The 25,219-nt window shown below is 41.4% G+C and overlaps 1 protein-coding gene across 1 annotated transcript in view; it reads left to right on the top strand.

The window, feature by feature from the left end:
• Nucleotides 1-9,971: 9,971 nt before the first annotated feature.
• The window catches only part of ptpn21 (protein tyrosine phosphatase non-receptor type 21), an 89,356-nt gene continuing 74,108 nt past the window's right edge, over nucleotides 9,972-25,219 (top strand). Inside the window, exons 1-2 of the mRNA XM_060829309.1 lie at nucleotides 9,972-10,057; nucleotides 21,488-21,770. Coding sequence (XP_060685292.1) covers nucleotides 21,591-21,770 — 180 coding nt within the window. The 5' untranslated portion in view covers nucleotides 9,972-10,057; nucleotides 21,488-21,590. The remainder of the gene's footprint in view (nucleotides 10,058-21,487; nucleotides 21,771-25,219) is intronic.

The following is a 25,219-nucleotide window of genomic DNA, read 5'->3' on the forward strand; positions in this document are numbered from 1 at the left end:
TGCTTCACTTTAGGTGCATCTCTTTGTTGCTGGGCTCACTTGGCTGAACCCATACTTGGTCCGCAACGTGGTGTCCTTGACTCCGTTGCCATGCCAGGCAATACCAGATCATGAGTCTCGCTTCGGTGACAGATGTTGTCTTGCTGGTGTCGTCATCTTGAAGAGTCCACTGCTGCCAGCAACACCATTCCCGATTGCTGGAAGAGCTTTGCTTCCGCTGGCCCTGAACACCAGACATACACCCATGCAGGTGCTACCACTGGCCCCAATGCCTGGAGAATGACCCCACTACTGCTGGGTCCAAGCGTTGCAGTCGTGGATCTCGAATGGCGGGAGAACTTATTCGCTGCAGCCAGCCTCCTATTGCTGGGAAATGTCCTTGCAGTCACCGCCTCTGATCACAGAAGAATGTCCTCATTGTGGCTGCTGCCACCTCCTTCTGCTAGGAGAAGCCCATCTGCCACTCCGCGTGACGCCTGCTTTCGCTGCAGTGGTCATTTAAGTGGTCATAGAGTCATAGAGATGTACAGTACGGAAACAGACCCTTTGGTTCCACTCGTCCATGCTGACCAGATATCCTAACCAATCTAGTCCCACCTACCAGAACCCGGCACATATCCCTCCAAACCCTTCCTATTCATATACACATCCAGATGCCTTTTAAATGTTGCAATCGTACTAGCCTCCACCACTTCCTCTGGCAGCCCATTCCACACACACATCACAGTCTGCATGAAAAAGTTGCCCCTTAGGCCTCTTTTATATTGCCTGGGAGATTTGCTAGAGCTGCTCGGGAGGATTTAAACTAGTAAGGTTGGGGGGGTGGGACCCAGGGAGATAGTGACGAAAGAGATCAACCCGAGACTGGTACAGTTGAGAACAGAAGCGAGTCAGTCAGGGCAGGCAGGAATAAGGTAGGACTAATAAATTAAATTGTATCTATTTAAATGCAAGGGCCCTAACAGAGAAGGCAGATGAACTCAGGACATGGTTAGGAACATGGGACTGGGATTATCATAGCAATTATAGAAACATGACTCAGGGATGGACAGGACTGGCAGCTTAATGTTCTGGGATATTAATGCTACAGGAAGGACAGAAAGGGAGGCAACAGAGGAAGAGGAATGGCATTTTTGATAAGGGATAGCATTACAGTTGTGCTGAGGGAGGTTATTCCCGGAAATATATCCAGCGAAGTTATTTGGGTGGAACTGAGAAATAAGAAAGGGATGATAACCTTATTGGGATTGTATTATATACCCCCTAATAGTCAGAGGGAAATTGAGAAACAAACTTGTAAGGAAATCTCAGCTATCTGTAAGAAAAATAGGGTGGTTATGTTAGGGGATTTTAACTTTCCAAACATAGACTGGGACTGCCATAGTGTTAAGGGTTTAGATGAGAGGAATTTGTTAAGTGTGTACAAGTCAATTTTCTGATTCAGTATATGGATGTACCTACTAGAGAAGGTGCAAAACCTGACCTACTCTTGGGAAATAAGGCAGGGCAGGTGACTGAGGTGTCAGTGGGGGAGCACTTTGGGGCCAGCAACAATAATTCTATTAGATTTAAAATAATGATGGAAAAGGATAGACCAGATCTAAAAGTTGAAGTTCTAAATTGGAGAAAGGCCAATTTTGACGGTATTAGGCAAGACCTTTCAAAAGCTGATTGGGGGCAGATGTTCGCAGGTAAAGGAACGGCTAGAAAATGGGAAGCCTTCAGAAATGAGAATACAAGAATCCAGAAAAAGTATATTCCTTCATGGTGAAAGGGAAGGCTGGTAGGTATAGGGAATGCTGGATGACTAAAGAAATTGAGGGTTTGGTTAAGAAAAAGAAGGAAGCATATGTAAGGTATAGACAGGATAGATCGAGTGAATCCTTAGGAGAGTATAAAGGAAGTAGGAGTATACTTAAGAGGGAAATTAGGAGGACAAAAAGGGGACATGAGATAGCTTTGGAAAATAGAATTAAGGAGAATCCAAAGAGTTTTTACAAATACATTAAGGACAAAAGGGTAACTGGGGAGAGAATAGGGCCCCTCAAAGATCATAGCAGGCCAGGCAGCATCCGAAGAGCAGAAGAATCGACGTTTCGGGCATAAGCTCTTCTTCAGGAATCATTCCTGAAGAAGAGCTTATGCCCGAAACGTCGATTCTCCCGCTCCTCAGATGCTGCCTGGCCTGCTGTGTTTTTCCAGCACCACAATTTTCAACTCTAGTCTCCAGCATCTGCAGTCCTCACTTTCCTCTCAAAGATCTGCAAGGCGGCCTTTGTGTGGAGTGGCAGAAAATGGGGGAGATACTAAATGAGTATTTTGCATCAGTATTTACTGTGGAAAAGGATATGGAAGATATAAATTGTAGGGAAATAGATGGTGACATCTTGCAAAATGTCCAGATTACAGAGGAGGAAGTGCTGGATGTCTTGAAACGGGTAAAGATGAATAATTTCCCAGGACCTGATCAGATGTACCCTAGAACGCTATGGGAAGCTAGAGAAGTGATTGCTGGGCCTCTTGCTGAGATATTTATATCATCGATAGTCACAGGTGAGGTGCCGGAAGACTGGAGGTTGATTAACGTGGTGCCACTGTTTAAGAAAGGTGGTAAGGACAATCCAGGGAACTACAGGCCAGTGAGCCTGACCTTGGTGGTGGGCAAGTTGTTGGAGGGAATCATGAGGGACAGGATGTACATGTATTTGGAAAGGCAAGGACTGACTAGGGATAGTCAACATGGCTTTGTGCGTGGGAAATCATGTCTCACAAATGTGGTTGAGTTTTTTGGGGAAGTAACAAAGAGGATTGATGAGGGCAGAGCGGTAGATGTGATCTATATGGACTTCAGTAAGGCTTTCGACAGGGTTCCCCATGGGACACTGATTAGCAAGGTTAGATCTCATGGAATACAGGGAGAACTAGCCATTTGGATACAGAACTGGTTGAAAGGTAGAAGACAGAGGGTGGTGATGGAGGGTTGTTTTTCAGACTGGAGGCCTGTGACCAGTGGAGTGCCGCAAGAATCGGTGCAGGGCCCTCTACGTTTTGTCATTTACATAAATGATTTGGATGTGAGCATAAGAGGTATAGTTAGTAAGTTTGCAGCTGACACCAAAATTGAAGGTGTAGTGGACAGCGAAGAGGGTTACAGGGAAAACCTGTAATAGCCCCAACCTATTCAAATTCTCCCTATAGCTCAAATTCTCCAACCCCGACAATATCCTTGTAAATCTTTTCGGAACCCTTTTCAATTTCACAACATCCTTCATATAGGAAGGAGACCAGGATTGCACACAGTATTCCAACAGTGGCCTAACCAATGTCCTGTGGACTCAATATGACCTCCCAACTCCTGTGGTCAATACTCTGTTCAATAAAGGAAAGCATACCAGACACCTTCACTATGCTATCTACCTGCAACTCTACTTTCAAGGAGCTATGAACCTGCACTCCAGTCTTTGTTCAGCAACACTCCCTAGCACTTTACTATTAAGTGTATAAGTCCTGCTAAGATTGCAAAATGCAGCACCTCATATTTATCTAAATTAAACTCCATCTGCCAGTCCTCAGCCTATTGGCCCATCTGATCCAAGATCCCATTGTAATCTGAGGTAACCTTCTCCACTGTACACTACACCTCCAATTTTAGTGTCATCTACAAACTTACTAATTAAGCTCACATCCAAATCATTTATACAAATGATGAAAAGTAGTGGACCCAGCATTGATCCTTGTGGCACTCCACTGGTCACACTCTAATCTGGAAAAACAACCCTCCACCACTACCTTTGAGCCAGTTCTACATCCAATTTGCTAGTTCTCCCTGTATTCCATGCGATCTAACCTTGCTAACCAGTCTCCTATGGGGAAACCTTGTCAAACTTACTAGTCCTCTCACTTCATGCCCAAACCTAATTGAAATGGAGGGAATTTAGTTGATTTTGTAGGTGCATCCCTAATTACAAAAAGTTCAAATGGAATTCCTTTATCCTAATGCTCTGCACAGTTTTGACTATAGGCCTCAATATGGTCTTTAAAGTTTGATGTCATTGTTCTAATGTTCCCTGCAATTTTAGATAGTATATGGTTGATTTAAATTGTGTTATGCCAAAGATAACTATAATTTCCTTGAATAATTTTGATGTCAGATTTTATACTTGATGTTTTTTGATGTTCATATTTGATCTTATTGTCACATGTACTCAAGTACAAGAGCACAGTGGAAAATGTTTAATGTCGCCACACAAGCTGCCATCTTTGGTACAAGTGCCTAGATATAGAATCTTAAGAACAAGGTAGAAAGAAAGAACAAAGTTGAAAGTTAAACATTGCAGTAATTATAGAGTAGCATAAAACATATGAAATAAGATTAAAAGTTATACATTTCTGATCTTTTTAGTTTTAAGTAGAAAATAAAGAAATAAAGCTGAAAGTTCAAACGTTACAGCCTTTCTTAAGTCCTTAGCCACAGTGGGACTGCACTTCAAGGAATCACTTTGAGACTGGAAGTCCATGCTGAGGCCAGGCCAGGAGACCGACAAGTACCATCAAAAGACCATCATACTAGGCCAAGAATCCACGATGCTGGACCTAAAGTCTGCCACACCAGGCCAGGAGCCCACAACACCAAGCCAGAAGACTGCCTCACCAGGTCTGTGCTCAATCCAAGGCCAGGAGTCCATAGCAGAAGCGCTTGTAATGAGCTAATGAAGTCAAGGAGCTGCCAATGATGTTTCACATGGACCGTGGAAAATTCTTGGAGTTGACCACTGTCATAGGAACTGATGATCTCATCATAGTCAATTAAAATTTAGATGACTGGGAGTTAGATTAGCTAACATCAACAATTACCAAAGAGATTGTAAGACACCTTAAAGCACATTTTGATTACCACTGCATTTTTGACATTTTGATAAGTGATAATGGTCTTCATGGTTCCCAATTCAGATATTTCATGATTAGTTAGGAAATTCAACATTATGCTATGTCCACTCAAATGAAAAGGGTGAGGCAAAGGTGGAAATTGTCAAAGAGATAATCAAAAATCAATTATATCCAGCACATATGTATAGAAGGTAATTTTAGAATGGAGAAGTACATCTACTGAATCTTTGGAAATTGCATGGTATATTCTAACGTCAGTGTTGCATTCCTGAAAATCAAAACTAAGTTAACAATTGAATCTCATAGGAATCAGTGTTAACATTGGAGTTATAATCTGAAGATCCTTGCCTAGCAGAAAATATACATTATAGCTGTACTCTCCAAGTTGAAATACAATACCACTGGTATTCCCTGCATAGGTAAATGAAACTTAAACATATATTGAAAAATTATGACATTTTATTTCTAGCACATCCTGTGATGAAGCCAAGGTGGACATTACCCAAGGTTTGCATCAAATAGCCTTTGTTTACTGGGCACAAGATTATCTGCTGGAACTGTCATTTGTTCCTAGCCATGTTGTGGCCACTGCCTAGAGATGATTTAGGAGACTGTGAAAACCCTATTTTCTTGTTGCCACTGCCTCGGGGACAACTTGGGCCACTGTTTGGTGGAGCTATACTTCTTAACTGACTGCATAGCATTTACTTCCTCCCCATTCTCTGACGAGTGCATTGTTGATCATAGCTGGGCTCACTGTCATTTTCTCCCATCCTTAGGAGGTGAACAGAGTTGCTGCATTCCTGCAGTGATTTATGACCTGTGGGAAAGTATGCGGGAGCTGTTGGTTTTTATTTGGGCTTGAGGGCAAAGGCTGGTGGCCTTTTGGTCAGGACTTGAACAGCTGAGTTCAACAGGTCACCGGGTTTGCTCTGCTAACTGTGGGCCATCGTCTGCTGTTGTGGCCCTAACACTTCCAGTACCATCTTGTGGAAGGAGGAGGAGAAGAAGGCTAGGCAGCTAAGCTCCAAGCCTAGAGCAGGAGGAGCTCTGTTGTAGCCAGGCCCTGTCGGTCAGGGAGGAACGGTTGAGCTCAGAGCTTGGCTGTGCCTGGTGCCCTGCAGGACTGGAGGGGAGACCTCATTGTGTCCATTTGAGCTTGGGAGCAGTAACTCTGGTGGATGGTCTGAGGCCTGGTGAGTGGGTCTCCCTGGTGAAAACATCAGGCAGTGGTGCAGCAGGGGAGTTCCCTCAAAATGGCATTGGGTCAAGTATGGTTCAGTAGTAAACAATTAAAATTAATTTCTGATGGTCAAAAGGATTTCTGGTCTTAATAACTAAATTATGTTAAAACAAAACAATGCTAAAAAGGACAGTGTTAAGTGCAAACCCACAGTAATCCACTTTAGTGACCAATTACTCTTGCCAGAAAACACTGTTTTAAAAAAACTATTGACGCCAAAGTACTCACAGGAGTGAGTGACAAAGGTAAAGCGAAAGGACAAAAAGTCAAATTTCACTTTAATTGAGATGCCAAATTGTTGCCAGTGTTGAACACTGGAGAGATGGTCAGTGTCCAAATATTCAGTCCACTTAACTCTGCCTGCTTGACACCTTGGGACTTGAGTGGGGAAATTGTCACCTTGATGGAAAAGGATAGACCTGATTGAAAAGTTAAAGTTCTAAATTGGAGAAAGGCCAATTTTGACAGTATTAGGCAAGAACTTTCAAAAATTGATTGGAGGCAGATATTCAGTAGTAAAGGGATGGCGGTAAAGTGGGAAGCCTTCAAAAATGAGATGAGAGTCCAGAGACAGTATATTCCTGTTAGGGTGAAGAGCAAGGCTGATAGATATAGGGAACACTGGATGACTAGAGAAATTGAAACTTTTAGTCAAGAATTAGAAGCATGCATATGTCAGGTATAGCAGCAGGGATTGAGTGTATCCATAGAATGGTATAGGGTATACTTAAGAGGGAAATTAGGAGGACAAAAAAGGGGACATGATATGGTTTTGGCAAGTAGGGTTATGGAGAATCCAAAGGGATTTTATAAATGCATTAAGGTCAAAAGGGTAACTAGGAAGAGACTAGGGCCCCTGAAAGATCAGTAAGGCTGCCTATATGTGGAACTACAGGAGATGGGTGCGATACTAAATGAGTATTTTGCATCAGTGTTTACTGTGGAGAAAGGATATGGAAGATAGAGAACTTGGGCAAATAAACAACAATGTCTTGAAAAGCGTGCAGATTATAGAGAGAGAGGTGCTGAACATTTTAAAATGTATAAAGATGGATAAATCCCTGGGACCTGATCAGGTGTACCCTAGAATTTCGAGGGAGGATAGGGAAATGGTCCCTTACTGAGATATTTGTATCATCGATAGTCACAGAAGAGGTGCCAGATGACTGGAGGTTGGCTAGCATGGTGCCTTTATTTTAGGAAGTTGGCAAGGAAAAGCCAGGGAATTGAATTGAATTGAACTGATTTTATTGTCACATGTCCTAAGGCACAGTGAAAGGCTTTGTCTATAGACCGTTGAGCCTGACATCAGTGTCTGGCAAGTTGTTGAAGGGGTTTCTGAGGAACAGGGTTTACATGTATTTGGAAAGGTGGGACTGATTAGGGATCGTCAGCATGGTTTTATATGTGGGAAATCATGTCTCACTTGATTGAGTTTTTTGAAGAAGTAATGAAGAGGATTGATGGAGGCAGAATGATGGACTGTGTCTATTTGGACTTCAGTAAAGTGTTCAACAAGATTCCATATGGAATACAGGGAGAACTAGCTATTTGATTCAAAGGTAGAAGACAGACTGTGTTTGATTTTTGGACTGGAGGACTGTGACCAGTGGTGTGCTGCAAGGATCGGTGCTGGGTCCATTGTTTTTTGTCATTTATATAAATGATTTGGATGTGAATATAGGTGGTATGGTTAGTAAGTTTGCAGATGACACCAACATTGGTGGTGTAGTGGAGAGCGAAGAAGATTTGAGAGTATCATGCTGGAAAAGCACAGGTCAGGCAGCATCCGAGGAATAGGAGGATCGATGTTTCTTCAAGAATTCTGATGAAGTGTTATGCATGAAACATTGATTCTTCTGCTCCTCGGATGCTGCCTGACATGCGCTTATCCAGCACTACACTCTCGACTCTGATCTCCAGAATCTGCAGTTCTCACTTTCTCCTAGCGAAGAAGATTATCTTAGAGTACATTGGAACCTTGATCAGATGGACCAATGGGATGACACATGTCAGATTGAGTTTATCAAGATAAATGTGAGGCATACTTAATGATAAGGTCCTGGGGATTGTTGCTGAATAAAGAAACCTTGGAGTGCAGGTTCATAGTTCCTTGAAAATGGAATCACAGGAAAACAGGGTACTGATCAAGGCGTTTGGTACCATTGCTTTTATTGGTCAGTGCATTGAGTATAGGAGATGGGTGGTCATGGTGTGACAGTATGGACATTGATTCGGCCACTTTTGAAATACTGCATTCAATTCTGGTCCCCTGCTCGAGGAACAATTTTGTTAAACTTGAAAGGGTTCAGAAAAGATTTGGAAGAATGTTGCCAGGGTGGGAGGGATGGAGTTAAACGGAGAAGCTGAATATGCTGGAACTGTTTTCCCTGGAATGTGGAATGCTGAGGGGTGACCTTAGAGGTTTATAAAATCATGAGGGGTATGGATAGAGTGAATAGTCAAGAGATTTTTTTTCCCCAAGGTAGGGGAGTTGAGAACTGGAAGGCATAGTTTAAGATGAAAGGGGATAGATTTAATAGGAACCAAAGGGGCAACTTTTTCGTGCAGAGGGTGGTGTGTGTATGGAATGAGCTACTAGAGGAAGGGATGGAGGCTGGTACAATTACAATATATAAAAGGAATCGAAATGGGTATATGAATAGGAAAGGGTTAAGAGGGAAATGGGCCAATTCCTGGCAAATAGGACTAAATTAATTTAGGGTATCTGGTCTGCATCGAAGAATTGGACCAAAGTGTCTGTCTCCATGCTGTACATCTCTATAACCACTTTGAAACTTAACCTTCAGTCCCAGAGGTTAATCATTCTCCAACAAACATGACACATAACAGAAATTATCACGGCAGTAAAATTCCTCAAAGAAGTAGTGCTATTCCAGGAGCAAGCAGACGTCATCAACTAAAACTTACTCTATTCCTGAGATGCTGCCTGACCTGCTGTGCTTTGACCAGCAACACATTTGCAGCTAAAACTTACATGTATACCACTTCAAGACCTGATGCTTTAAAGGTTGTGTCCGACGTGTGTGTTGGGACAGGCAAACTTAGAACAGGAAGTTTTGTTCATGCCTTAGTAACACACTAATGATAGTGTGTGCATTTTAAAATGTTATTAAAAGCAAGATGTTTGGATAAGTACATGCATGCGCTGTTTGCATAATGGTATTTCCTGATGTCATTGTATGTAAATAAAAGTCTTGGCAATTGCCCCATTTTTGCGCATTCCATGGAACTGTGTGTCTCTTTTCACAGATGTGGCTAGACCTGTTGATTATTTCCAGAATTTTGTGGTTTTTCTTTCAGATTTCCAGTCTCTGCATCACGTTGGCTTAATTTTAAAACGTATGTGCGCCGATGGCAGAAGGGTGGAACTATGAAAGTAGCAGCAACATGTGTTTATGACAAGCAGCTTAATGCCAGTGTCAGCCCTGAAGCCAGCTGTCTGTCCCATGCCATGCATTCTCTGTGCCCAATACATTTCATTTGTCTGAGGTAATGGATTCTTCAACACTACAACCACTTCCCAATATCACTTCTCCAAGAAGAAGGCTACGACTAAACAACGTGAATTTAACATGCGCTAAACATTTGTGTGGAAGTAAAATATTTGTTAGACCAGTCGCGAGCAATATGACTCCCACACCATACACCCTCCCATCAAAATATGTGAACGGTCAAAGTGCGAACCGAAAATGTGGGAATTTAAGTAGTGCGGCGGAGGAATCCTGGGGTGGGCGTGAGTGGGGGAGTTGAAAGCGCGTGCGCCGGTTCCCGCGGACGAAGACGTTGTTGTGGTGAGAAGGCTGGCGGCGCGGAGGGACAATTACCGGGAATGGGGAGGTATGCGGTTTGTGGTTGATTATCCGTTGGAGCGGCTCCAAGAAGCGATCCTTCTGGAACAAGAAGGTAATTTGGTGTAAAGTGGCGGGAGGACCCTGTACATCTCTTTTTCCCAGAATATGCTGATATTGGTGTCGTTCGTGCATTCGGTTCGCTTGTGATCTTGAGCGAAGCTTAACGGTGAACGGTTCTCCCTTAACCTCCACTCCCGTCTCTCCCCCAATTTGGAGGGAGGCAATGGAGTCTAAGGGTGTTTCATTAATTGGTTTTGTTACTTTAATTGTGTCCTTTAAGTGGGAAGGAAGCGATTTCCTCTGTGTGACACTCGGGCGGGGGTTTCCTGATTGTTCTTATTTACAAAACTCGCCAGGAATGTTGTTGTTCAGCCATCACATTGTCTACGAGATTGGCGATGTTTGCGGTGTCAGTCTGTTGAACACTGTCTGAACGTCGCACCTGTTAATGCCTCTAAACTTTTGTCTCCGCAGTATTATATAGCAAAGTTGTGGTTATTTGGATCCTGCTGTTGCTTCCTCAGCAGATGTTTTAACAGCTACTTTGTTTTAAAACGAATTGCTCGTCTCAGAAGTCGCATGGTTTATTGTCGCGATTTTCAAAATGTTCATTTTAATTTGTCTTGACACAATTTTTGAGCCAGGGTGTATTTCCTTGCGTATTTCGTCTTGGCATGTGATGAAATGCTGTACATTATAAGGTTTGTCTTGTTCAAGCAGAAGTAAAGCTTTTTGTAGATTGGTTAGAAATTGACAACTAAAAAAAAAGCTTACTGAGCGCGATTTAAATCAGGTTGTTGTACTTTAACATGGTAAAATCCTACTGTAATGGTACAGGAGATCATCTAACGCATTGAGTCCACGATAATTCTGTAAGTAGATCTTCCCTGCGCTTTTCTTATAGATTCCCTTCTCCCCCCGCGTCCATCCAATTTTCTTCTAAAGTCTTTGCAGTGCTATTTTTGTTGGGTTTTTTTAGGATGTAGCACTTTTTAAAGCGTTGAATACAATTTTGTTCATTTCTAAACTTTTTAAAAGCCTGTTGACACTATTTGGATATACACTGGGACACTACTGTAAATATCCTTGCCAACTCATTACCTTCAGAAATATCTGAGGTTCTCTAATTCTGGGTTCGTGTGCATTTCCAAGTAATGATTTCTCTTCCGTTGTCTAGATCCTAAGCTCTGGAATCCCTTCTATGGTTTTAACCTAATTTTTCCTCCTTTCAGGGCACTTTAAAATTTGATCAGAAGGAAGTTTTGTGGTCAGTTGACTTAATATTTCCTTATGTGACAGATGGTTGCACTTTTTAAAATACTTCTGTGAAGCATGTTAGAATATTTCATTTTGTTAAAAGCTTTATATAAATGTTGTTATAATAGGTCTGCTATAGTGAAACTTGATTTTAAAAAATTCCGTGAATGCAGCCACCCTCTTTAAAATGAACAATAGAGATAACATTTATTTGCTTTATTTGACATAGCTCTTTCTTTATTCATTTCTTTTGGAGTATCTTGTCTTGAAACTGTTGGGATATGACTGCACTACTGCATCAAGTATGTGCGTTAAACACTGCAAAGATTCAGCTGTGAAATAACAGTCTCACCACATGATTCACATGGACTAAATTATAACTGGTGGACAATATGAAAGCTAGGTCCTCATGTTTTGAAGGTGTTTTGTGAGTTTTTACTTGAAGGTCCATGAAACAAAACTCCATGTTACATTTAACAAGTTCAATAAAAAATGTAAATGCGAACTGAATGTTTATGTAAACAGCATAAAACTTTCCTGAGGGATAATAAGCAGTCATTGATACATACAATTACTGTTTAAACAGCTAAACATTTGAACAAGTTATAGCTGAGGAAAGCTATATGGTTCATATCACTGAATTGATCCCATCCTGAAAGATCCTAAAGTCAAAACATTTCCTTAAAAGATTCATATATACCTCCTAATCTAATTCATTCGACAATATCTGAGATGCATCCTCATTTCACTTCTTATACTTGCAGGCTTCGGGCCCTTTATAAAGTTAGGCTTAGACTGACTTCTTTCCCTGAACTGCAACTGTGAGTTGGTTTTAAATTGTGCAGCCTGAACATATCTAGTGTCTGTTCATTTGTATGTGTTTGTGTTGCTGCTGTCTTTCTGTGAGACAGAGGAAATGACCTGGTTATATCTCTTTCACCACATTCTTTAAATTTTAGTAACTGTGTTTTAAGCAAGCAATTTATTATTAATGTTCAGTTTTCAGAAAATAAATACAATGCTGAGATCATTCACTTGGTTTCATAAATGTGTTTTGATGACTTAATTTTTTTTTAATGTATGGAAATCAAGTGGTGTGACAAAGAGCATAGAAATGAGTGTTAAAGGTTTAGATGAAGAGGAGTTTCTTAAGTGCATACAAGACAATTTTCTGATTCAGTATGTGGATATACCTACTAGAGAAGGTGCAAAACTTGACCTACTCTTGGGAAATAAGGCAGGGCAGGTGACTGAGGTGTCCGTGGGGGAGCACTTTGAGACCAGCGACCATAATTCTATTTGTTATAAAATAGTGATGGAAAAGGATAGACCAGATCTAAAAGTTGAAGCTCTAAATTGGAGGAAGGCCAATTTTGACCGGTATTAGGCAAGAACTTTCGAAAGCTGATTGGACGCAGATGATTTATGCATGGGAAATCATGTCTCGCAAACTTGATTGAGTTTTTTGAAGAAGTAACAAAGAAGATTGATGAGGGCAGAGCAGTAGATGTGGTCTATATGGACTTCAGTAAGGTGTTCAACAAGGTTCCCCATGGGACACTGATTAACAAGCTTAGATCTCATGGAATACAGGGAAAACTAGCCATTTGGATACAGAAGTGGCTTAAAGGTAGAAGACCGAGGGTGGTGGTGGAGCGTTGTTTTTCAGACTGGAGACCTGTGACCAGTGGAGTGCCACAAGGACTGGTGCTGGGTTCTTTGCTTTTTGTCATTTACATAAATGATTTGGATGCGAGCATAAGAGGTACAGTTAGTGAGTTTGCAGCTGACACCAAAATTGAAGGTGTAGTGGACAGCGAAGGGGGTTACCTCAGATTACAACAGGATCTTGACCAGATGGGCCAATGGCCTGAGAAGTGGCAGATGGAGTTTAATTCAGATAAATGCGAGGTCCTGCATTTTGGGAAAGCAAATCATAGCAGGACTTATACATTTAATGGTAAGGTCCAAGGGAGTGTTGCTGAACAAAGAGACCTTGGAGTGCTGGTTCATAGCTCCTTGAAAGTGGAGTCGCAGGTAGATAGGATGGTGAAGAAGGTGTTTGATATGCTCTGCTTTATTGGTCAGAGTATTGAGTGCAGGAGTTGGGAGGTCATGTTGCGGCTGTACAGAATATTGGTTAGGCCACTGTTGGAATATTGCGTGCAGTTCTGGTCTCCTTCCTATTGGAAAGATGTTGTGAAACTTGAAAGGGTTCAGAAAAGACTTACAAGGATGTTGCCAGGGTTGAAGAATTTGAGCTAGAGGGGGAGGTTGAACAGGCTTGGGCTGTTTTCCCTGGAGTGTTGGAAGCTGAGGGGTGACCTTATAGATGTTTACTAAATTATGAGGGGCATGGATAGGATAAATAGACAGTCTTTTCCCTGGGGTCAGGGAGTCCAGAACTAGAGGGCATAGGTGTAGGGTGAGAGGGGAAAGATATAAAAGTGACCTAAGGGGCAACGGTTTCACCCAGAAGGTGGTATGTGTATGGAATGAGCTGCCAGAAGAAGTGGTGGAAGCTGGTGCAGTTGCAACATTTTAAGAGGTGTTTGGATGGGTGTATGAATAGGAAGGGTTTGGAGGGATATGGGCTGGGTGCAGGCAGGCGGGATGAGATTGAGTTGCAATATCTGTCAGCATGGACAGGTTGGACTGAAGAGTCTGTTTCCATGCTGTACATCTCTATGATTCTGTGAGGATATGAAGTAAGCCATTTGCTGCCTCCAGCCTGCTGCGTCATTCCTTTCCTCATAAGGCAGCCTGAAGAAAGTGAGGACTGCAGATACTGGAGATCAGAGTCGTGTGTGAGATGCTGGAAAAGCACACTAGGTGCGACAGCATCCAAGGATCAGGAGAATCAATGTTTCGGGCATGAGCCATTATGAAGGGCTTATGTCCAAAACGTCAATTCTCCTGCGCCTCTGATGCTGTGTGACCTACTGTGCTTTTCCAGCATCATGCTATAGACTCATAAGGCAACCTGTCCATTCCAGGTGTCATTCTAGTAAGGTCCTTTTGAACTTCCTTCCACACGTGTACATTTATCCTAGTACAATTAGAGTCGTAGAGGTGTACAGCATGGAAACAGACCCTGGTCCAACTTGTCCATGCTGACCAGCTATTCCAACTCAGTCTAGTCCTTCCTGCCTGCACGACCCATATTCCTCTCCATTTTAGCCTTTTTATACACAGTGTTCAAGTTGTGGTTTTATCAATGCTCTTGGTAGCTGATTATTAACAGTTTTGTATTAGAGTATCAAACAAGCAAGGAAAAACTTCATTTCCCCTCCCCCCACCTTATCTCAGTCCCAACCCTCGGACTCGGCACCGCCTTCTTGACTTGCAGTCATCTTCACAACCTCTCCGCCCCCACCCCCTCTCCGGCCTATCACCCTCACCTTAACCTCCTTCCATCTATCGCATTCCCAACGTCCCTCCTCCCTAGCTTTTATCTTAGCCTGCTTGGCACACCCTCCTCATTCCTGAAGAAGGGCTTTAGCCTGAAACATCGATTCTCCTGCTCCTTGGATGCTGCCTGACCTGTGCTTTTCCAGCAACACATTTTTCAGCTCTGATCTCCAGCATCTGCAGTCCTCACTTTCTCCTAGGAAAAACTTCAAGACTTACATCTTGTAATAACATTGATATATGTGTGGTGTGCCCTCATCATTTGTTTCTTTGGAATATTTTTGAAAATTGCTATAATTATAGGATTTTTTTTCCTTTTCAGTTGTTCAGAGGACTTGGATTTTGAAGGTGCAAGGTGTGGTTGGTGCTCAAATAATGAGCTTGTGATTGTGTAGGGAAGGAATTCTTTGGTGTTGGATGAAACCATCAGGAGTTAAAGAATTTGTTTCTGCATTAATCGTGAAACCATTAGTGCAGGATTGCATTAACCACATGATAATGAATGTTAATGTTGCATGAGTTGCTGTTTAAATATTGTGTAACATTTTGTTTTGTTTCATATGGTAAAATCTTTGGATAGAATGGAACACAATGCCACTGAACTAATTAAGTAGCACATTAAAGGGTTAAGAGTAATGAGACTTCAGGACACACAGAGATTTTGAGCCAATTACGTCATGGCCTTTTAAAAATATAACAACAATGAATAGACACATCTCTTTTTACTCAAAGTAATAGACATTTAAAATAGTTTTGCGGGTAAGCTCCACTGAAATAAATAATAGCTTTAGGCAGGAATTAGGCTGACTTTAAACAACATTCTTTGGAAGTTTAAGCAAAACAATTGTTGGAGGTGGGTCTTAAAGCTCATGGCTTCTGAGAGTTTCAAGATCTTCAGAAATTGACTGCCCTATTTACACTGAGTGAAATCAAACTTCGCTAGGTTTAATTTAACTGGTTTCTAAAAAATTCAGTTTGAAATTAAATTTTTAAATGTAGTAAAATGAATTCATTGCTTTCTAAAAAATGTGAAACTAATTCATTCTGAAAGCTGTGCTTCCAGAATGGCCATTGCAAAATTTAAAATATAGTACTTATTGTGATGAAGCTGGATAGATAGTAGTTTATTTGGGAACGTGACTTCTAAAGTGTAGGTAAAGTTGACTTTTAATTTTCAATTATGTGAAGCTGTGACTTGTTTTGGATAAAAACAAAATTAGTCATTTTGAACAGTGCATTCAAAACTGTATTCACAGGAAGTCATGTAAATTTTGCCAAATGACTTGCAAGCCACCTGGGGAGACAATTGCTAAGGTTTAGTTGACATGAATCTATGATTAACAGACAAAAAGAGGGGCGAGAAGCAGGTTCATGCAGAAGTGAGGTCCCATTACAACAAGCGGTGTGATGTTAATAGCAGTCTTCAAGCATTCAAAACTGGAGAAATGTCTTGAAGTGTAGAAGGCATTGCAAACAACTCAAGAAGCAGAAGGCTTGTGGAGGTGTGCAGAGAGGAAAACATATAAGTTTATTTACAAACATGAGTTGAGGGAACTCTGATTTAAGTAATAAATTAACTGAATTAGCAGTTTGTTTTGAGGGTTTGGGGCTAGATTAAAATATTGTGCGAATGCCCAGAAATTTACCTAAAAGAAGCGGATTACTGAATCTGGAATGTTTACTTCTGTGTGGGATTTACACTGGTGTTGGAAATATTAGTCTGCATTTGTTAATTACTAGTAAAGCAACATTACCATTATGCTACTGATCTGCAATAGTTAATTGTTAGCATGAGTGTTTTTGAAATGCACGCAATCTGATCCATTGCCACGATTTGATTAGACTTGTCATTTTTTCCCTCCTCTCCCTGCTCCCTGACAGGGAAGAATATAGTTGTATTGCAGTTGAGCCCACATATTTGCTTAGATTAGATCACCTACAGTGTGGAAACAGGCCATTTGGCCCAACAAGTCCACACTGACCCTCCAAAGAGTAGCCCGCTCAGACCCATTCCACTACCCTATTACCCTACATTTACCCCTGACTGTTCTACACATCCCTGAATGTTTAGCATAGCGAATTCACCTAACCTGCACATCTTTGGATTGTGGGAGGAAACTAGATCACCCAGAAGAAACCCATGCAGAATTGAATTGAATTGAATTTATTGTTACGTGTTACGTAAAAAGCTTTGTCTTGCGAGCAATATAGACAGATCACATAGTTAAGTAGCATAGATAAGTAAATAATGGGTAACAGTGGCAAAAACAAAAACACAGGACAGGCAAATGTTAAGAGTTTGAGAGTTCATTCAGTATTCTAACAGTAAGGTATAAACGGTTTCGAAATCAGTCTGGTGCGTGTGTTTAGGCTTCTGAACCTTCTCCCTGATGGTAGAGGTTGTAGAAAAACATTGCCAGGCTTGGATGGATCTTTGAGAATGCTGGCGGCCTTTCCTTGACAGCAAGCCTGGTCTTCCGGGGTGGTTGGATGGGTTGTGGGCAGCATTTGGTCTGCTGCCTTCATCCAGTAAGCTGACTTTGAGGATTGGAGGAGCTTCAAGCCTGTGTTTAGATAAAACATAGTATATTTTTAAAAATTACTAAGAAGTATTAAGTTTGAAGAGTGTCGAATGACTAAGAAATAGGAAACTTAGATTTGCTCGCAAGGAGTCTACCATATCTGGCGCCATCTTCACATGGGGAGAATGTGCAAACTCCACATGTACAGTCGTTTGAGGCAGGAATCAAACCCGGTACTGTGAGGCAGCTATGCTAACCACTGAGCCACTCAGAGAGTTAGAAGGCAGGTTGTTGTAATGTAGAGTGATAAAGAGTGGCCACAGGGGAGGTAGTATGTTCAGGATAAGGAGGAGTGGAAACTAAGTATTAGGATGATCATTGAAGGGGGGAGGTCTCGCCCTATGGTTGAGGTGGGAGCATGATGGGAGAGAGGGAGATCCGTTAAAGAGGGCTAAAGGGATAATGGAAGAAAACATGGATGAAGGGGTGGAGAGAACCAACGACTAAGTTTTTTTTTGGTGAAGTTAGGAATACAAAGATTTGCATCAGGCAGTTACCTACCAGGCTTCAAAATAATTCTGTCAGCCTCTGCTGACAAAGGACCTCCAGTGTATTCAGGAATGGTTGTTTGGAGGTCAACAAAATAACTACAGCATGGAATCCAAAGTTTGCATTTGTGTTAGTTGTGTTCATCAGTTTACATTCTGGGTTTCATTGGGTTCTTGGAATGTCCAGCATAGCTTCATATCCTCAAGCCTGTGGGGGCTGGAGGCGACTTGTTAAGGTTACATAAATGGTTAAGTGACTGACTTGTATATTCCTTATACTCCTTTACTCCTTATATTTCATGATCCAAAAAAGCCAAAACATGCAGATATATTACAAGAAAGAAGTATTTTTTTTGGGACTCGTTGGTTTCTAAGTTTGGAGCAAAGAAACCCCCTGTCATGACCGAAGGACTTGACTACCTCCTTGGCAGATGGATTTAGGATCTGGCAGAAAATTCAAACATCATCTAATATGATCTTCCTCATTTCAAGTTAAATATTTTTTTCCATAAAATGACTGTGTAAAATCCCATAAGCAGATCCCCTACATTTCACCTCTTGACTACCTGACAAATAATAATTTTGGATGGACAAGCATCATGCACTCATCTGAACAATTGGTAATAAATATTAGTTTTATTGAGTAGAATCAGCTGTAATGGATGTATGTATTCTTTTTGTCTACAAGCAAGAGGGCCCTGTGCATTAATATGTGAAACTTCTCGTATCTGCAAGTATGCCAGATTGTGAGCCCAGCTGACTATCCTTCATTGTTTATCAATGCAATTCTTTGTGCGCTCACGATTATTTTGTAAATGTAATCTAATCCAATTGCTTATTGCCAATACCTTGTTTGTAATGAACAACAAAAGAAATATATAATTTCATAAGTTGCCGATCTTTGGGATCTGCAGCCTTATATACTCAGCATCACATCAACACTGACATTCGTAAATCAAATTACTGATTTGTATGATAGGTAGAGCATCTTATTGACTGTACCCAACTTTCCCAGACTTGCAAGACACTCAACACAATGTCCAACATTAGATGCGCTCCTATGATTGGACAACATTTACTGAAAACAAAATTCCATGTGTGCACAAAATTATGGCTGCTGACCAATTTAGGATTTTCATTCAGGCTCATAGTGTGGTGCATTTGCATCTGCTTGAAGCATATTGCTTCATTACTAGCATTAATACAGACTCCATTCTTTGCAAATAGAAAGGACGTGTGCATGGTACCCCTTTTAGCTGAGCAAAACCACTCCTGGTTCAGTGCTCAGTGCATTCTTCATTGACCAATCTGAGTCAACCTGCCAGATTTTAAGACTCAAACAAAACCCAACAGTGCATTGTCTATTTACCAACTAATCAGCACTTTCCTCTCATGGTGTGAGCATGCTTTTTCCCTTAATTTGGTGTTTTTAGCACTTCTGAGAGTGCAAGATGAATATACACTTAATGGTACGGTCCTGGGGAGTGTTGCTGAGCAAAAAGGGACCCTAGAGTGTAAGTTCATAGGTCCTTGAAAGTGGAGTCGCAAGTAGATAGGATAATGAAGAAGACAATTGGTCAGAGCATTGAGTATAGAAGTTGGGCAGTCGTGTTGCGGGAGTACAGGATATTGATTGGGCCACATTTGGGATACAGACGAAGCTCTATTATCCGAATATCAGATTATCTAAAAGAGATCACTGGATCCTGATAAAAACATTAGGGTTGAAACAGCTCTTCCATGTAATGGGGTCAGACGGTGGTTGAGGGTTGAGGCAGGCAAACAGGGTCGGAGGAAGCGGGGGGAGTGGGGTGGGGGTGGGGGTGTGTGTGTGTGGGGTGTGGTGTGCTGCAGTCTCCTGAATGGAGAGCAGACTTAACAGAAAGGTTTGAGCCCCAGAGGAGAGGTATTGAATTGATTAACCAAATAATCAATTACCCGAATGAAATAGTGCCCGCCCATCTCAGTCAGATTACCGAGGTTCCTCTGTATTGTGTGTAGTTCTGGTCCTATCGGAAGGATGTTGTGAAACTTAAAAGGGTTCAGAAAAGATTTATAAAGATGTTGCCAGGGTTGGAGGATTTGAGCCATAGGGAGAGGCTGAATAGGCTGGGTCTGCTTACCCTGGAGTGTTGAAGGCTAAGGGGTGACCTTTATAGAGGTTTATAAAATCATGAGGTGCATGGATCGGGCAAATAGACAAGGTCTTCTCCCCAAGGTGGGGGAGTCTACAGCTAGACAGCATAAGTTTAGGGTGAAAGGGGAAAAGTTTAAAAAGGACCTAAGGAGCAATATTTTCGCACAGATGGTGGTGCATGTATAGAATGACTGCCGGAGGAAGTAGTAGAGGCGGGTACAATTACAATATTTTAAAAGGCATCTGGATGGGTATATGAATAGGAAGGGTTTAGAGAGATATGGGCCAAGTGGCTGCAAATAGAACTAGATTCGTTTAGGATATCTGGTCGGCATTGACACATTGGACCAAAGGGTCTGTTTCTGTGTGGTATATCTCTATGACTCTTAGGGTATTTTCTTTACAGTACTTAACAAATCTTTTGAAACACTCTTTGTACCCTGTTTGCTTCTTATTTGGTCCCTTCTGAGGAAGATGAATGATGAAGGGCCTAGGTCTGAAAGGTGCTTATTTTGGTCTTAACCTTAAAATCCACAATGGAGAAATTATTATCCAAAATGTCTGAGAGAATGTGATAGGCCTCCTACAACTTGCAGAGTGCAGCCTCCTTGCTAAGAATCAAATTCTTTCTTGAGACAAGGAACTCTAATTGTCACTATTCAATATACCATAACAAATAGGGTTGTGGCAATGAAATGAAAGGTATGTGTCTGTATACCTATCAGCAAAAGCTTGCATTACATGCCATACGTTGTGCAAAGCTGTTTATGAATACTTTGTGCATATTATACTGATTTGTGTTGTTAGTTATTTGTGAATACAGTGTTATTTGCTAAGTTTTACCTGAGGCTATATGCCTACCACCTGGCAATTCATTTTACAACGTTACTGGTGTTTTCTGTTTACAGGTGAAGAATCTGAATTTAAAGGATAATAAATGGTTAGCTGTATAGCAAGACGTCAAGTAGAATGGATGATGCCATCTTTTGTCTTTATTAAACATAGTCAAATTTTAAAAGTGCAAAGTTCCAGTGCCAAGGACAAATATCATTGTAATGCTGGAGTGGACTTTCAAAACTTGCTTGCGTTACCAAGTTTGTACTGACTTGATGTTCTCTGCAATAAATCAGCATTAAGGGGAGAAAAAAATACCTGAAATATGATAACTTGATTTTGAGACTTAATTTTTGTCTTTTCAGGTTTTTCCCCCCTTTCTGGACACCATCAATTCTTACAGATTTTTAAAGTTCCTAATACTAATTGACTCTTTCATGTATAGTTTTGATACATTTTAAATGTAGTCACAAGTATGATTTTGACTTCTAAGACTACTAAGTTCAGATGTAATCTTAAAACCTGCATCCTGGCTGAGTTTGCATGAAGGCATGACCATAATAAATGAGTAATTTAATATTTCCCAGCACAGATCTTTGCCATGAATTATTTTCTTGTCAATAAAGTAAGTTCTGTATTTTCAATTCTCAGCAGGTATGACAACTTTTAAAGGGAAACTTTGTCTCCTCAAACGTTAGCAGCTTTTATAATTTTAAATTGAAATAGTCTTTCTCCTCCAAAAAAATACTCACTTGTTGCTTCTTGTTTTACAGAGCAATGCTTTCCAGTTGGATCGATCGACCATTAGCTGCTGGATGATTTCTGCATGCAGCACAGTGTGAGAAGTACAAGAAGTTTAACTAACTTTATTTTGCCATGCCATTACCTTTTGGAATAAAATTGAAAAGAACGCGCAGGTATACTGTCTCCAGTAAGAGCTGTTTGGTTGTACGGATCCAACTGTTGGATAATGGATTTCTGGAATTCACACTTTCTGTTGAAAGCACAGGCCAAGAATGTTTGGAAGCTGTTGCACAAAGATTAGAGCTGAGAGAGGTGAGGAATGAGCAGAAACAGTTTTAATTTACCTTCATTTTCTTCTACCAAAAATTTTTACATCATGAATGTTGTCATTTTGATGGGCAGTGTGAAGTTTGTATATATGGGTATTAATTTACATAATGTAAAAAAAACTTTACGAAATTTATTGGCCCTTCATTATCTTTCACTTGTGATGTGGATGTTACCAGTTTGGCCAGCATTTAGTATTACACATTACTAATTGCCGTTGTGAAGTAGTAGTGAGCCATCTTCCTGAACTGTTGCAGTCCTTGGGTTGTAGGTGCACCCTGAGCATATTCAGAATGGAGTCTCGGCGACAATGAAGGAACAGTGGTATTACAAATTGGGATAGTGTGTGGTTTGGCAGGGTAGGTGACCATGCTTCCATGCATCTATGTGTTAGGGGTTGTGGGTTTGGAAGTTTTGGTGAAAGCAGTTTGACGTGCTACAGTGCATATTGGATAGTGTACACTTGCCATTGTGCTTTGATAGGAGAGGCACTAAATGTTGAAGGTAATTTGATGGATGCCATGAAGGAGGCTGCTTTGTCCTGGATGTTATTTAAGCTTTTTGTATTTATGGAGCTGCATCTATCCAGGCAATTAGAGAATATTCAATCACTCTTCTGCTTTGCACTTTGTAGATAGTGGACACGCTTTGGAGTGACAGAAATTGAATTACTTCCCCAATTCTAGTTTCTAACCTGCGCTCATAGCCACAGGATTTATATGGTTGGTACAGTTTAATTTATGGTCAATGGACACCCCCTGCACATTGATATTGGGAAATTGAATCATTGAAAATCAAGCAGAAAAGGTTTGTTTGAGATGGTGGTTGTTATTTTTGGACTCATTTTAGCAACCATTAGCAGCTTGTGACTGGGTGCCATCAATCTCTTCCTTTCTCCAATTTTAAAATAAATAAACCAGTCCCTCATGGGGATATGTTACAAAGACCAAAGTACCAATGAAACTTGGAAATTTTAATTTAGCATGTCATTTGGAGCGGAGGGGTGGTCACTGTGCACTTCAGGGCCCTCAATGCTTAGCCTTATTCTAGTGGACACAATGTACTTCCTTTCTGAGGACACCTGGGTGTGGGTGTGACCAACGAAGAGCGTCGGACAGACAGATTGCTTGCAACAATCCCCTTGACTGTCTGCTGTCTGACCTTGTTAATACGCACTTTGGCTGGGCCAACGATCAGCCTTGTGAGAAGGTCCTCCAATCTGCCAGTCTCTCTTTGCACCATTTTACTGAAGATCGGAAGCATAGGGTGAAATGTCAGCAAATCTTTAATGGTCCTTTTTTTTAAAAAAAAAGGTTTTGAGTCCATAACAGTTCGTATAAAGATGTCCATGCACTCACTCACCAAGCATATTAAAATTATTGGCATCCTGTGAGTATGTAAAACCACTTAGGCTAACATTGCAGGCGGGGTCGTGTGCAATGTCGAGATGTACAGCATGGAAACAGACACTTTGATCCAACTTGTCCATGCCGACCAGATAATCTAAATAAATCTAGTCCTATTTGTCTTCATTTGGTTCACATCCCTCTAAACCAAAAAAGTTGCACTGACCATTAAAAGGAAGTGTACCAAATGCAGACTTCACTATACTGTCTACTTTCAAAGTACTGTGAATCTGTACCCCAAAGTCTCTTTGTTCGGCAACACTCCCCAGAATCATACCATTAAGTATATAAGTCTTGCCCTAGTTTGCCTTACCAAAGCATAGCACCTCACGTTTATCTAAATTAATCTGCCACTCCTCTGGCCCATTGGCTCATCTAATCAAATTTCTGTGATAATCAAGAGATAATCTGAGTCCACTGCATCATCAATTTTGGTGTCATCTGCAAAGTTACTAACCGTTCCTCCTATATTCAAGTCCAGAATTTATTTAAATGACAAAACACAGTGACATATTTCGCACCAGATCTCTGATCCCTAATAGATGGAGAAGGAGTCCTACAAGAGAGAACCCAATACTGAGGGTCTTCCACCACTGCCAGATGGAATACCATGTGCTGAGATGCCAAACAAAATTGAGAAAATGAAGGGTGCACAGCAGCAGTTCATACAAGAAATCCCTTCACACTAACTGGAAAGACATGAAGAGAATTTGCTTATATTGGCCCAAATTTGAGGGCGGTTTTGGCGCATGGGGCTAACGTGAAATTCTGTTGAAATGGGTCAGTTCAAACAGAGGTCTACTACACAGTTGAGTCTACTTGAAACCATGAGTGCACTTACCAAGCGCAACTGTTTTCAGACTCTGGCTTTGGCTGTATGCTGGACACTGACTGGCATCTGACTGACAACTCTCTGTGGTAACCAGACTCTGGCACCACAAGCAGCTATCTAAAGCTGTGTTGGTGAAGGGCTGGATTCTTGAGCAGTGACTCCTTAACGACAACCTTGACGCCTGATGGGTGTGAGCCCGGATGTTAGGTAACCATATCCCAAACCTAGATCAGATTCTGGTCAAAGGTGGGCAACCCCTGTAAAGAGTTAGAAAGATTGGATCAACCTATGAATGGAAGCTGCATGTCATAATTGAGGCCACACATTTTGTGGAAGAAACGTGTCCCCAAAGCTCACCTTCCAGCAAGGGGGTCAACATAACGATGTCACTGCAGGGTCTGAAGACAAGATCGCAGCTTGAATGTAAAGGCAGGGCAATGCTAGATTCCCAGGCAGAGCAGATAATTTGTGCTCATGGTGAAGGGCCTGATTTACTCAGGCAGGGAACATATCCATCACTGACCAGCTAAGAATTTGAAGCATGTTTCCTAGTATTTCTATGTATGGAAAACTGCAGAGTACAATACTTTGGAAATCTTGCATCCTCCAGTTAGCTGGATCTGTAAGTTGAGGAACAAGTCACCAGTGTAAGCTGCAAGGAATATCCAAGTTCAGCCTGCACAATGCAAAACCTGACCACCACTTCTGCAAGAGACAAAAGAATTACTCTATGCAAATTGGGTGTACAAGGCTAGACAAGGAACAGCCCAAAAAATTCCTGTCCTGAAGCCAAGGGTCATCTTCAAGGACCGGTTAACTGAAGGTAGACATATTGTGTGTGATACAGATGTCAGATCTAACAACAAAGCATTCTCCAACCCAAATTCGCACAGAATCTCAAATGAGCAATCCTAATCCCCCATCATCTCGGATGCCTTCTGGTCAAGCAACAAGAAGGTGGCTGACAGATCGTTCCTCTTGTAAAGATGGACCAAGTTCTGGACCATATGGATTTTATCATTTATGATATAACTGGGATGGTGTAGGATTGATGAGGGTAGGACCTGTTATCCAGAATGGTGCCAAGGCAGAAAGGCATTGCCCTAGCAAACGTTTTGTATTCATTTCTGAGTGGGGAGACTTGGTACCAATTTTTAAGGTGTTGGTAACCCTTCTTTGTCAGTAGAGTTAGAACA

The sequence above is a fragment of the Hemiscyllium ocellatum genome, chromosome 8 (assembly GCF_020745735.1).
Source record: "Hemiscyllium ocellatum isolate sHemOce1 chromosome 8, sHemOce1.pat.X.cur, whole genome shotgun sequence".
In the NCBI taxonomy this organism is placed as follows: domain Eukaryota; kingdom Metazoa; phylum Chordata; class Chondrichthyes; order Orectolobiformes; family Hemiscylliidae; genus Hemiscyllium; species Hemiscyllium ocellatum.